The sequence below is a fragment of the Peromyscus eremicus genome, chromosome 4 (genome assembly GCF_949786415.1).
Source record: "Peromyscus eremicus chromosome 4, PerEre_H2_v1, whole genome shotgun sequence".
Classification (NCBI taxonomy): domain Eukaryota; kingdom Metazoa; phylum Chordata; class Mammalia; order Rodentia; family Cricetidae; genus Peromyscus; species Peromyscus eremicus.
The window spans coordinates 58,691,499-58,706,690 of record NC_081419.1 but is presented as its reverse complement, the minus strand read 5'-3'; the positions used below and the strand labels follow the sequence as shown (position 1 = coordinate 58,706,690).

At 35.6% G+C, this 15,192-nt stretch overlaps 1 protein-coding gene across 1 annotated transcript in view; it reads left to right on the top strand.

Annotated features, from left to right (window-relative positions):
• The window catches only part of Nckap1 (NCK associated protein 1), an 81,557-nt gene that overhangs the window by 15,130 nt on the left and 51,235 nt on the right, over positions 1-15,192 (top strand). The window contains exons 3-6 of the mRNA XM_059260792.1: positions 10,708-10,800; positions 11,093-11,149; positions 11,851-11,993; positions 12,078-12,168. Coding sequence (XP_059116775.1) covers positions 10,708-10,800; positions 11,093-11,149; positions 11,851-11,993; positions 12,078-12,168 — 384 coding nt within the window. The remainder of the gene's footprint in view (positions 1-10,707; positions 10,801-11,092; positions 11,150-11,850; positions 11,994-12,077; positions 12,169-15,192) is intronic.

Genomic DNA, 15,192 nt, shown 5'->3' with positions numbered 1-15,192 from the left:
TTATATTATGTATTGACTCTTTGAGAGGTTTTATTTCAACTTTGGTCTGGGTCTGCTAAAATACTGATGATAGACTGCTAGCTAGTTTAGATTAGGAAATAAGAAGTTGAGCTTTTTAATTATTTTTCAATTCCATAAAATTAGTTAATGAAGGCTACACATTTTATTGTAGTACTCAAGAGGCAGAGGCAGACAGATCTTTGAGTTTGAGGCCAGCCTGGTCTACCAAGTGATTTTCAGGCCAAGTAAGGCTATATAGTGAAACCCTGTCTGAAAACAAAAATTAGTTAATGAAAGTTTAAAGATCTAAATGGCAGTGTCTGGGACTGATAGGAAGTGGCACCTTTTGTCTGCTCTGCACTGTCGTCTTTGTGCCACAGAACATGCTTTTGTTTACCCCACAGTTGGCACTATTTCTGCTTTGATTCATGCCTTAGAAATAATACTTGTCTTCCATTTAAGAAAAGGAACTTAAGAATAGAGATTGTTTTAATGAAAATTAAACAATCTTTTTGAAGTTTCTAAAATAGATTCTTTAAGAAAAGGGTTACTCCTACAACATTGTAGCTAGAAATGTTTCTGGTTTTTGGTCCCTTCTTTAATAACTGACCTTATCTTATCTCTATCTAAGCTTTTTAGTTCTGTTGGAAGCCACGAGAACAACTTGCAAGTGTATATCAAAGAGAGCAGTGCTGTTAGGAGCAGGGTGGCATGTCATGCATCTGCCTTGTTTTTATTATATTCTTACTCAGGACCCTTTGTGGACATTTATTGTATATTTAATTCTGGATTTAGGGGGAACAAAAACTATACCAAAGAATGAGGGGTGCTCCCCTCCCCCGGCTATAATGTTGAATTAAATGCCTCATATGCTTCAAAGTAAGTTGATAAAATGAAATTTCATTATAATTGTAACATAATGGTTTTATAATTATAGTAGCAACTTGCTTGTCCTTGTATGTGCTGGACTGTGCATTTTGGTAGATTTTATTTCATTTCAGACTGTCCAAATTACTGAACTATTATTTTCCATTATCTTGGAAAGTTCAACTGTGAAGATGTCCATATTTCTCCTAGATGTCTCAAAATCTGTTATGATCCAGTATGAGGAATGCAGTAGAAATCCATTTAAAACAATACTACTTTTCATAGGAAAAATTTTAAATCCTCACATTGTCCATGTGTATATTTAAAAATTCTTGCTATTTTTAAGAATAATTTTAACTTAGTTTTTTTCTTCTGTTTCTTTCTTTGTATTTACATCTAAAATCTAGCTTGTCATATTAAAATAAGAAAAATACTACCCTGTAATCCTAGTTCTTAGGAGGTAGAGGCAGGAAGATCAGGAGTTCAAGGTCATTCTCAGTTACAAATTCCAAGCCAGCCTGGGCAACGTGAAACCGTGTTTCAAAATGCAAACAAACAAGTGTAAAAAGAATTCTGTCATTACAGAATTTTCCTATTGTGCATTTGCGAATAATATTTTGATTTTATTTCCCAGTGTAATTGGAAAATACTAATTACTGCCGTATATGTGTTCGATATAACTTAGGTCTTAGAGCAAGGGCATTGTTGGTGAGCAGAGGGCAGCAGAGATGAAATAGGGATTCTGTACCAGAACACAGGCAATTGTCAAAATACTTGGAAAGTCTTTTTTTTGGTTTTGTTTTGATTTTTCAAGACAGGGTTTCTCTGTGTACCCCGGGCTATCCTGGACCTTGCTCTGTAGACCAGGCTAGCCTCAAACTCACAGACATCTGCCTGCCTCTACTTCCCAAGTGCTGGGATTGAAGGCATTCGCTACCATCACCTGGCTGAAAATCATATTTTTCAACCAAAGAAGAAGATTTTAAGTTACGGATATTATTTCTTAGGGAAGCATAATATTACAAGAGGCTGTGTAACAATTATTTTCGGTTTAAACACCTTTTTTTTTTTAACCCCTGGTGCCTGATAATAGAGAATATCAAATATTTGATAAAGAACAAGTCTATTTGGTACCAACTTTCACTTGTATTAAATGTTGCCCTACATTTATATCAGATCCCAAAACCTTTTTTTTTTTTTTTTCTTTTTTTGGTTTTTGGAGACAGGGTTTCCTCTGTGTAGCTTTGTGCCTTTCCTGAAACTTGCTTTGTAGCCCAGGCTGGCCTCGAACTCAAAGAAATCCACCTGCCTCTGCCTGCCGAGTCCTGGGATTAAAGGCATGCGCCACCACCGCCCGGCTCAGATCCCAAAATCTTTTTAAGCTAAAAAATTCCAGTGGTTTTTAAAAAGTAAAGTTAATGCAACTCTCATTATGAATGTTGTAGGGTTCCTGAAAATAACCTTGTAAAAGAATAAGATTCCTAGCTTTAAAAACATAACGAGTGGTAGGTGTGGTGGTGGTACTGGAGTAAATGTAGGACTGCCCTGATATGCAGGAAATGATAATGGCATTTAAATTCCTTCTTAGCCAGCCTTAAGGAGCTTTTCTTGTTTTGCCATGATTTCTGTTATGAGAGAAGTATAGTGACTAGAGAGTGGACTTTGGGGTCAGAATTTGAGTTCATATACCAGCTAAGAGACTTTAGGCAAAATCATTTGGCATCTGAAGGCACCATTTTTCGTATGTCTAAAATGAAAATAGTTCCCATCTGAAGGGGTTCAATATGCTTTAAAGCATTTAGCACTTTGACAAATAGCTTTGAAATGGTAACTGTTGTTTATACTATCTCCTTAACTCTCTGGTTTACCTCAAAGCCAGTGAAGTATATTTCTAAATGACCCCTCCCCCCAAAGAAATCCCACTTCTGCTTCTGTGGCTTTGATGAAATGACGTCCTATTTTCTATGATTTGAATATCTGCTATCCTTTGAACAGCTCCAAGTTGAACAGCAAATTTTTTTCCTTTCTATTGTGTTCTCTGCCCGAGCCATTATCCTGTAACTTGGTTGTTTAAACTGAAATCTTTATAGTCTCTTTTCACTTTTATAAAACATCAAGCTGTTTCATTGGGACTTGTCTTCAGCTCTGCACAGTTTCATGAACTTAACTCATTCAGATGCATGTTATCTGTGGAGACAAGTACTATATAATAAGCCAAACATTGATTTTCATGTTTTCTAATCTCCCCCCTTGCTATTCCTTCCATTCTCCAACAGGGGAAGTAATTTCTCCCTGACACCTCGTATATCTGTCTTTATGGATCAAACCATTTACTCATTTTTGAATCTCTGATGTCTAGGAGATATAATCTCTGATGTTTAGGAGATATAGGGCAACAAATAAAACTGGTTTAGAAGGAATCACTGTGGTATACAATATTATATACATTGTGGCAGTGTACTTCAGTATGAGTGTATGCATTCCCTGATGGGAACTTGTTAGAATGTTGGTTTTAACTAAATTGAACCTGAATTCTAAAAAACTAAAAGAATTTCAGTACAGTGAGAAATAACTGAGGCAACTATTATTTTTAAATGACAACAAGAAAGAAGACTTGATGGTTTTAAACAAATACCAATATTTACTGAGGAGAGAAAGCAAAAGATACATGGACTCAGTGGAGGTTGTATACAACAGCTCAGTCTTAATGTGTTAAGCTTGAGAGGCCTAGTAGAAATCTGAGGGGAGACACTGGCAACAAATTGTATGTTCCAATCTAGAACTCAGACTAGAGTGGCATAAGCTAAGAATCAAAGAGAGCTAATTGTTGGGGATTTGAAGATACTTGAAAAAGTGCTTTACCCATTGAGGAAAGAGGGAGAGTCACTTGACAGTAGAAACTGAAGTTGTGTCCTGACTCAGTTACTGTTGGTGATCATGGAATTAGATTAGCCCAAGTCAGCGTGTGTATGCTTTCTCCTACTGTAGGCTTCATCAGGCAATTGTAAGAGGAAGAGAAGGACCAGAGATAATTGTAATGATGGGCCATTTAAAATTAAGATGGGTAAGAAAGGAATTAGGATATAATGATGAGTGACAGTTAAAAAAAAGTAGGGTGAATAGTCAAGGGAGCCTTGACTTCAGAGATTTGGTGGAGGTGTAAACATTCTCTCTCTAATGCCATCAAATATCCCCAAGCTTTTCAGGAACAATCGATGTCCAAAAACAACTAAAAGAAGCCAAGATAACTTAAAATAAATTTTATAGTTTTGCTTTTTTGTCTTGCCAATTAAGGAAACTATCATTCTCTCCTGTCAGTATGTACCCCAGATAATCCATGGGTTTCCTCGGTTCTAGGCCCATTTTAATTTCCTTCAACAGACTCACTGTCCTCACAATTCTTTGAAGCTGTGGCCTTTCTTACTATGGTCTTTCTTGTACTACAACACAAGATCTTAACCATTTCCTGTCATTACCAGTTGGTGAGTCCCTGTGGCTTGAAGCAAATGTGGGAACTATAGTTTCCCCACCATCTTTGAATTTCTACCTAGAAATAGTTGTGGAACTGGCTTCTAAACTGTATATTTAACTTTAGCAATATGTGTATGTATATGTACATCCCTTACTATACTTTACAGCTCATTTAGATAGTCTGTGTTCATACTTTTACTCAGCTTCTCCCAAAATGTCTGATACTTTCTATGCAGTATTTGTTCACAAATAATGAATGATGTTATTTAGCAATTGAATTGCATTCACTTGGCTGTCTGAATTACAGCTGAAAACTAAGAAAGAAAGCGGTTCTAATTAAAGAAAATCCAAATTTTCTCAGACAAAATAAAAACGTCTTTCTGAAGACATGTTTGTAGCAGCATTGATTATTTATAATTCCAAACCAGAAAGAGTTCAGATGCCTATCAACTAACTGATTAATGAATAAACAAAATGTGATTAACTCTTGCCCTGCTCCAAACCAAATTTCTGGAGGCTCAAAGGAAACACTACTGATATATACATATTTGTGCTACAACCAAACGTTGAGGACATTATGCTAAGTGAAGGAGTCAAATAAACCAAGCTGTGCATACTGTTGGATTCTTTGCTACAGGAGGTGTCTACAGAAGAGAGGTTTGTTCAGACAGGAAGCACAGGGCTGAGAGTCAAACCTAGATTAATTGCCAGTAAGCACAGGGAACATTTTTTGGGATAATGGAAATATTCTAAGCTGAATAGGGTTGGTGGCTTAGTAAGTATAAATATACTAAAATTATATAAAAATTACTCTTGAGAAATAAGAAGTGATATTCTATAATCAGTAAAGTTTATTCAGAGGAGGGCTTTCTGCTTCCATGTCCCAGCTAGTTGAGTTTTCTTACACGTAATTGTACCAAGAATATATGTATTTTTAAACACATTGTACATTAAAGGGTACTTTTCCTTGGAAACATGATTATTGATAGGGAGAGAAATAAAAACCTTAAAAATACAGTGCCTGGAGGGTGGGAACCAAGGAGATGGCTCAGTAGATCGAGTTTGGTCCTCAAGCAAGCACATATATAAAGGCTGGACATGGTAGTGTGTCTGTAACCCAGTGCTGGGAGTAGAAGGAGTAGCCTCAGAGACAGGTAGATTATCAGAACTTGCTGGTCAGCCAATCTATCCAAGTCAATGATAATATATGTGATGAATTTTAAGTGGGATCCTATGATCCTTTAAAAAAGAAAGAGAGAACAAAATCTTTGTTTTAATTTGGATTTTTAGGTAATTTTAAAAGATTTGTTCATTGATACACCCATACCATTCTTTTTAGTTACTTCTTTCTTTTTTATACTTACCTGTTCTGGAATGGCATGATCAAATAAATATTTTGCCCAGCTTTGGGGATCCAGTCACTGTATATGTTAAGATACACTTACCTGGGAGATGAATGTATTCCAGGTTTTGAGTTCATTTACTAATCACAAAAGTTTAAGGCTTCCCTTAAGATTTTTGCTTTGAGAAATTTGAGGATGATTGATCTGTTGTTTATAGTGTGCTCTGCACTCAGGCTGTAGATGCTGAAGCACTGAGAAGATGTAGAATTCAGTTCAGATGGACACAGTAGGTGACAGTGAATAAATACGCACTTTCTTCTTGAGATAAGTGGGAGAAAGAAATAGGAAGCAAGATAGGGTTTAGAGCAGGGCTGCTCACCCTCCTAACACTGGGACCCTTTAATGTTGTGCTGACCTCTACCATAAAATGATTTTCATTGCTACTTCATAACTGTGATTTTGCTACTGTTAGGAATCTGTAAATATTTTATACACAGGATATCTGATATGCAACACCCCCCCCCAAAGGGGTCACTACCTACAGGTTGAGAACCACTGCATTAGCGACTACTAGAAAGGAAGCTTACTTTAGATAAGTAGCCCTCAATAGTATAGCCTTCACCAAAGAGAAGTGAGCAAAGGACATCCCAGACATGACTAAGGGCAGATGCAAGAGCTCTGAGGTTGGTGACAGGCAGCAAGGCCAGTGTGACAGCTATGGATAGTGGGGTGATTTTTGAGAAAGAAAAAACATCCAGTACTTGTAAGATTATATTTTATTTTAAGCATGTCAGGAGATTACTGGAATTTAAAACTTTATTTTGAAATAACATTAGACTCACGTACATTTTTAAAAAACACAGAGTTCTCACACTGTACTTCCCACTGTGTTAACATATTACATGTTCTTCATTAGAATTGCTTCTTTCAAGGTGGAGCTGTGTGTACCTTGAGATGTACACTATGCTGATGCTATGTGAAGATACGTGAGGACACAAGTCCAAAGACCAGTTAGGAACCACTGTAGTAGTCCAGTTGAGTGAGTGCTATGACAGTGGAAAAAGGTATCTCAGTATTTTCTTATTGAAATGTATCTGATGGTGGACTCTTACTAAGACACTGAACAGTTTCCTGAAACTAGACTTTTTGTTTTTCTGGTTTTGGGTTTTTTTTGGCATAGTTTTGATACTAGATGAAGCTAGGCTGAAATTCTCAAGCCTGCCTTAGCTTCCTGATTGCTGGAATTATAGATGTGTGTCCCTGTAAAACCCAACCTTCCCCTACTCCTTTGAGAGCAGTGATCTAGATCAAGAAAAAAAAAATTATACACAGCAACTTCAGCAATAAAGAAGGTGATAACTATACTTAATTAAAACCTTTAGCCATGTTCCCTGTGTTAAAGATTAGTTAGCCTTGCTAAGTGTTGGTTCCTTCAGTAATTTACTAATGTCTTTCTTAGAAAATAACAAAAACTAGCAAATGCTAAATTTCAATTCACATTTAATTTTGTCTGTCTGAAAAATGCTTTCTTGATTGAACTGAGATTAATCAGTAAGATATTCAGTGTAAAGATGTGCAATTTCCATGACTGATGTGTGCTCTATTTCAGATTTTACCTATCTTATTTTAATATTAAGAACAATGGCACCAAGCCAGAAAACATAATGAAAGCATTATACGAATGTTTTGTTAAAATATTTTCATGTGTTACATGAATATTCTTTTAAATTGTTGAATACATGATTTTCAAATGGAACCTCTGTAATGTTCTGCTATATTACAACATCAGTAATTATTGCCCATGTATATTTTAAATCATCTCTAACCTTGGACCTGGCATTAGTGGTTTTTAGGTGTGTTATTCACTTTGGAAACCAAAATGTAGTTCTTTCCATTTTTTCCCCTTGTAATTGAACCCTGAGAACTGAATTATTTGACACCTTTCGTGCAGTTTTATGAAGTTTATTTTCACTAAAATAGGGAACATAGTTGTGACTGTTAAGTAGAAACCGTGTGATATTTATAAAATACTAGGAACAATGCTGGACACCCAGTGCACACTCAGCAAATACTTGTTTATTCTGTATACTATGAGTAGTGGTAGGATTAATTATACAAGTGTTAGTTTTTGCTTATTTGGAGTGGTGGTCTGGGGCCTTCTTTATTATTCTCCTAACATTTGATACATAGTTCCTAGGTATTAGCCACTATTCATTGTTGTCATGTGTCAGTTTATACAGTTTTCCTGGTTAAGTGTATGAGCTAGTTTCCAAGTGGTAATGGTGTTAGACTTTGAGCTGCTAAGTCACTTATCCTTTTCTGTTTGCTCAATTGGAGATGGACTTGGTTTTTTTTTTTTTTTTCTGTTTGGTTTTTTGTTGTGTTTTGTTTTTGTTTTTTGAGACAAGGATTCTCTGTGTAGCTTTGGAGCCTATATTGGAACTCGCTCTGTAGACCAGGCTGGCCTCAAACTCGCAGAGATTGCCTGCCTCTGTGCCCCGCCCCCTTTGGAGATGGACTTTCTAAAAGCATTTCTTCACAAATATGTCATCTGGCAGTCTGCGTTATGATCTTTATTTAATACATTTGGATTGCATACTTATGTGTATATAGTGCGGTTGAAGTACTAGAAACGAAGATCTGGAGTCTTGAACGCTGTCTCTGGTGCTGAGGATGACAGTGACGAGCTGGAAAGCAGTGATGCCTCAGGAAGGGGGATGTTCAGTCAGGGGTTGTGTCTGGAAAATGGGCTTAGCATCTGAGATGAGTGCTTTAGGGTAGTGGGATTTGGATAGCAATGGTGAGATTTTGATATCCCTGTAGGGGAACAGTAAGAAATCATGACTATGCATAGAAAATAGCAAAATTTGTTTACTGTGTCATCTATGGATGTAGGGAAGATTGAATCTGGAAAGTAAAGGGGCCAGACTGTAGAGAACATTAAGAACTCACTCACTCAGAACTTCCTGTGTAGTCACTGTAGCTGATACAGAGCCTATTAATACATGCTTTGGGAAAATTAAAGGAGAAATTAGAAAGGGGTTCTGTTATTGATCGGGGAAATGGCAGTGAGACTAGAACACATTTGAGAAGAAAGTGAGTTCTGATCTTGACTGTTACTAAGTAGATATTTAATTTTGCTAAATTTGTTTGGGATTTTGTAGGTAGTACATGTAATTTTATGAAAATTAGTAATGTAATTTTACGAAAATTACATTCTTGATACATGAAATGAAGGTTTGTGTAAAAGATTATTAAGGTTTGTAAGAGTATGATGTCATTAACTGCAAATTAGGATATTGAGGTATATACTGTTAATATATAAATTGGGATGAAGAAGTCCCATAGCAATCATACGCTCTTCATATCTTCTTGTTTGTGTTTTGCTTTTTGAGATAGGGTTTCTCTACATAGCCCTCACTGTCCTGGAACTCACTGTATAGACCAGGCTGGCCTGAAACTCAGAGACTCACCTGTCTCTGCCTCTGAGTGCTGGGGTTAAAGGTATAAACTACCACACCTGGCTTTTTCATGGCTTGTTTTTTTGAGCCTGCTTTTCTCTGTTGTACATTGGAACTCAAATTTATAGAACTGAAAAATCAGAAAAAGAATTATTATCAATCAAGAAGTGTTCAGTAAAGTTATTGAACAAGGTAAAGGTGTAATTGGAGGACAGTGGATCATTCTTAAGTAGTTATTCACCTGATAATGCTGGAGTAGTAGTGATTAAGAATACAGAGAAACATGAAATTGTTTTGAAACAGATATATTCTACAAATAGTTAACTACTCTCATAGAGGAAGCTGCACATAGAAGTTACACATCACTACAGGTGCACTCTTGATTTATGGGGAGAAATGAGATTTCAGTTACTCATGTTTCCCAGGCATAATTCCTTCTTTAGATGTCTGTACATGGAGGTATCTAGGGTAATTTGCCACACAGCTTGCTGTTTTCAGTCAGTTTTTCCAGAAGAATCTTTTCCTGATGTTAGACTCACTTTTGTAAACTCTCTGACTTACCATAATGGCTCAATATAGTTATGTATAGGCATTTCTCTCAATGCTCCCATGTAAGTATATATAACCTTATGAAGACCTCAAAATTGTATGGGCTTTTGGCATCATGTTGGATATTTTTAAATGCTTTTTTGTAGTTTTCTGACATCCTGCGTGCTTCTCAGACCTTTCATGTGTATTTAGATCACCCGAGCTATGTTGTTTAAAAGGCAAATTCTTACTCAGCAGGCCTGAGGTGGACCAGGGATTCCACCTTTCTAATGAGGCCCTAACTGATAATCATTAGACAACACACAGAATATCCAGGCCTGATGGTCCCCTGGAATCCTGGACACTCTGTTACATAAGACACCAAAAAGGACTAGTCTTCTAGAAATTATGGTAATAGTTGGTTTAATAGGAAAAGTTTAGGAAACTTTTTTTCACGTTTCCTTCTTTCATGTCTAAGCTCTAGTCTTGCCTTTTTTTTTTTTTCATTTCTTTTTTGTTCTTGTGATTTTTGCTTTTGTTTAAAATATTATTGTGTTCTGTGGGTCTGATCAGGGAACCGTTACTGTATTTTATGTTTGTATCTACATTTTATTTTGCATGCGTAACGTGGCTTTGCCTGGATGTTCTTTTTGGTAAGTTCCAACTTTATCTAGCGTATTGTTTTTTGTAGTGTAAGCTGTAATGTTTTTCATCTTTTTTTCTCCCACTTCTAGTGAACATAATCATGATTTGTTTTTAATTTTTTCAAGAGTTCATCTGATGTATCTTCTAACATTTTCCCGTTTTCTGTAGTAGTGCAGTTTGGTACTAACCCGCCTTGATCTGTGTTATGGCCTCTCACTGTCAGCTGCTGATCACATTAGCAGTTGCTCTCTCAAGTGATTAGGGTTGAAAACCTAATCATTTAGAAGTCTCAAAGCTTGTGCTTCCATATAGCAACCATAAAAAAGATAGTGTACAGTGAAATTTGGTACTTCTGTTCTCTCTGAAAATAAACTCTGCTTTTGTTTTTACAGCAACAGCTTGCACAACTGCAGAAAGAAAAATCAGAGATTCTGAAAAACCTGGCGTTATATTACTTTACATTTGTAGATGTTATGGAATTTAAGGTATATATTTTAATATGTAAACTTTAAGATTACAGAAATTGATTTAGTATTTATTAATTGTATAAACTGCTTTGTCATTTATGTAAGGAAAAAGAATTCTTCCAGAACTAAAGTCTAAAGTATACTTTATGCATTTGTGTTTTCTGAATTTAAAGTTATTTATTCGGGCCTGAAGATGTGGCTCAGCAGTAGAAGGAGTACTTGCTAAGCATGCAGAAACTCTGGCTTTAATCCTTAGCACTTCCCTCCAGAAGTCATACAGATAAAAGTTTAATTAAGCTTTCCTTTTCAGGACCATGTCTGTGACTTGCTGAATACTATTGACGTTTGCCAAGTCTTCTTTGATATTGTGAGTATAATTTTTGAGAAAATTTCCTAATTTTCTCTTGTTTCCAAAGACCTCAGGGAACCAATTACTTTTCTTTAAAGAAACGTTTTATAAGAGTATAAAGTTATAACATTGTTTATCTGGCTTGCTGAATACCTTTTTTAAAAGTAAAACTGTTATCATGTACTTTTGTATGTTATTGAATATAAGTCTTAATTCATTTGTAAAATAGCTGTTAAATTTAGCATTTTATCTTAATACACCCAACTATAAAAACTGGACAATATTTTTCTTGTAAAGTCATATTTGATAAGAGTTTTCCTTTGTATGACATTTTGTAGATACAGGAGGTTGAGGTGAGAAATATACCCATTAACTTAATAGTAAAAATGTGAAAAATTAAATACTCCTTCTTGCTTTGGTGAGATTGGTACCAGTGTTTGTTTCTTTCTTTTTCTCTCTTCCTCCCTCCCTCTCTCTCTCTTTCGGTTTTTGTCATTTTCATTTATTACCAGCTTTAATACAGTAGCCAAAGTCCTTTTTCTTTCTCCCATAAAATTATGTCACAGACAAAAAGTTGTTACTTATAACTCCCAAATTTTACATGTTTAGAGAAAAAAATTAGAAATCCGGAAATGGGAATAAACAGAGCTATAGAAAAAGTATGTAGATTTTTGTATGTTTTAAGAGTTACAGGAGTTAAACTTGGTTTTTTTTTTCAGACTGTGAACTTTGATTTAACAAAGAACTACTTAGATTTGACTGTAACCTATACAACTTTAATGATATTGCTGTCCCGGATTGAAGAAAGGAAGGCAATCATTGGACTATACAACTATGCACATGAAATGACCCACGGAGCAAGGTAGGCAGACATTATACAGATGCTTCTAAAGTTTTTAATTTGATGGCTTATCACTCACTTGAATTTAATGTGTGTTATTTTAAGTGACCGAGAATACCCACGCCTTGGTCAAATGATTGTGGACTATGAAAACCCTTTAAAAAAGATGATGGAAGAATTTGTACCCCATAGCAAGGTAAGAGCTATTTTTTAGATATGTAACAATACATGTAAGGGATTGCTTAAGCTTGGGGAATTAAAGAGATAACTTAGTTTGGAGGTAAAGATTATAATGGCTTATGAATAACTTTTTATTTATCTGTGAGTTAGAAAGCTAATTCAGATTCACAATCGTGTGAAGACTCGGGAATGTATTGATTCATACGGTTATTAAATTGACTGTAGCATTTGGAGGTAGTAAGGGTGCAGTGTAGTAGTCTCAGGTCTGCCAGCATACTCTGAAATATTTTATGTCACTTAACCAACTTCCTTGGTATTCATTTTTTTTTTGGCTAAAATAGTATTAAAATATTGGTCATCTCATGTGGTTGTTATAAAAATGATGAAAAATCACTTCATCAGAAAAAGTTTGGATACATAATATTGCATTAAGAATTTAGATTTGTTTGGCTGGAAGGTTGAACACTGAGTGTCCTAAGTGGACATGAACGTGGTTGTGGTCATAGTATATTGGTACTTGCAGGTTACAGACAGTGGAAAACAGAAGGGACACCATTAGGAACACTTCAGAAGAAGCTTGCTGCACAAGGGCTCAGGGATCCATGGGCTGCTTTTCAAACAGTGTTACCTTCATGAGCATGTTAATAAAAGGATCCAAAGGGGATTTGCCGCACTTGGGGTAGCTATAGGGGCTGAATATTTCCTAGCTTCCCAGAATAAGAAGCATCACTGAAGACAGCACCTGGAATTATCTTATGACTTCTCTCTCATAAAAATAAGATTTCCTCACTATAGCGTCCTTAGCTGTATGCTTATCCTTGAAAGAATATTAGTATAGTAAGGAAAAACTTTAAAAAAAAAAAAAAGAATTTAGATTTGAAGCTAGAGAGAGGGCTCTGCAGTTAAGAGCACTGGCCGCTCTTCCAGAGGACTCAGGTTTGATTCCCAGCACCTACATGGCAGCTGATAACCACCTGTAACTCCAGTTCCAGGGAAAATGGCCTTTGCAGGCACTGCACACACTGCCCACATGTAATACACAAATATAGATTTCAAAACCCATATACATGCAATAAATCTCAAAAACATTTTAAAAAGTTTAGCTACATAATATTCCATCCTAAGATTTCATGTTAATATTAATATTCATAATATTTCATTCTAAGAGTTATAGTGTTGAATCAATTTTAGCTGTATTATGGTGTCTTAGTCTATTCATAAGAAAAAGATGACAGGGACTTTATGGAAATATATGTAATGTCCTTTTTAAAGATACATTGAAAGTTACTTCTTAATAATATAAATTTGATGGGAAGAAATCTTGTCATGGTAACTGTCCTGCAGCAGGGTCTGTCATAGACCTACAAGCTTCCAGAAAACTTCAGGTATGTCATCCAACTTCATCATTTATAGGTAGAGATTGAAGATTGGGGAAGATGACCAATGAAAGCCCCTTGGCAGCAGTGCCAAAACCAGGACAAAGGCTCAGAGTATTTGAGTCTTGGTTTACTGTTCTCTTTGTTAATTAACTAAACTTTTGGATAATACCATGTTTATATGATGCTATAATTTTTCTTGACATTCAGTTCTTATCAACAATTTTTCAGTGCTTTCTCTCATGAAAATTTGAAGATACTTTTCCAATTTAATTTCTTTGCCTAGCTATATTATGTAGGTTGAACATTTCTAATCTGAAAACCACAAATTTAAAATATCCAAAGTCTAAAGCATTTTCCTTTTGGGAACTGACATGATATCACATGTGGGAAGTTCTTCTGACCTCATGCTTGGGTTTCGGTGAGAATACAGGTCTACTAAAACTGTTATACAAAGCTGCTTTCAAGCTCTCTGTAAATGTCTAGGACATATAAGTATATTTTGTGTTTGGAATTGGATATGCATATATTCCAAAACTTAAAAACTCTATATCAGTTCTGTTACCAATGTTATAGTTAAGGGATATTCAGCCTATACCCATAAATTCACATATTTTTTTTTTAAAAAAAAACTTGAACTTAATTAGGTTATTAATTTGAAAGAGTTTGAAACAGGCTAGTGGATGTCATCACTTTTGAAGTAACATTATCACTTGTGGCCAGAAATGTCAGAATTCATTAAAGCACTTCACATGTTGAGTCTGCTCCACAGCTGATTTTGTTAGTACTTTTTCTTACTACTGTTATCTTCTCTACTCCTTTTTTTCCCTCTGTGGTCTGTTCTGATTTTTCTCTAGTCAGGTGTAGGCTTGTTTTTATTTGACTACTGCACACTTTTTTTTCCCTCCTCTCCATTGAAGTCAGGATCCTTCTTGAAAGTTCTTTAGTCTTTGAAAGTTCTGTTAGGATAAAAAAAAAAAATGTGTCAGGAAAGTATTGCCTGTTTGAGGAACTACAATGTGATGGTTACAGCGAGCAATCTTTAGCATTTAGTAGATTATTACTAATTACCTAGGAAAATTATTCATTTGAGTTGGATTAGTTATTTTGTAATGTTGATTTTTCTTATATTCCATGATACTTACCAGTTTTGCAATTAATAGAATGTCTATCATGCATCTGCCATATATATATATATGTATATATATATATATATTTTAATTAACTGTATAATTTAAAACAGCTACATCGGAATCTTGTGTTAGAACCTAAGTTAGAGATTTCTGGTTTCTTCTTGCAGAGGTCAAGCATACAACATTTTAATGGAGACATGGATTCTCTTTCAACTAACAGTTCAATTAGATTAAAGAATACCTCTATACAGGGGTTTTAGGAAGAAAAGATGGATAGCAGGGACAGTCACAACACAAAGTAGGAAACAGCTTGTCATGGTGGGGCACACCTTTAATCCCAGCACTTGGGAAGCAAAAACAAGGGATCTCTGAGTTTGAGGCTGACCTGGTGTACATAGTGAGTTCCTGGTCAGCCAAGGCTACAGTGAGACCCTGTCTCAGAGAAAAGCAGAACAAAAACTAACAATAAAAAAGCATGAAATGGGCTGGAGAGATGGCTCAGTAGAGAAGAGCACATTGCTGCTCTTGTAG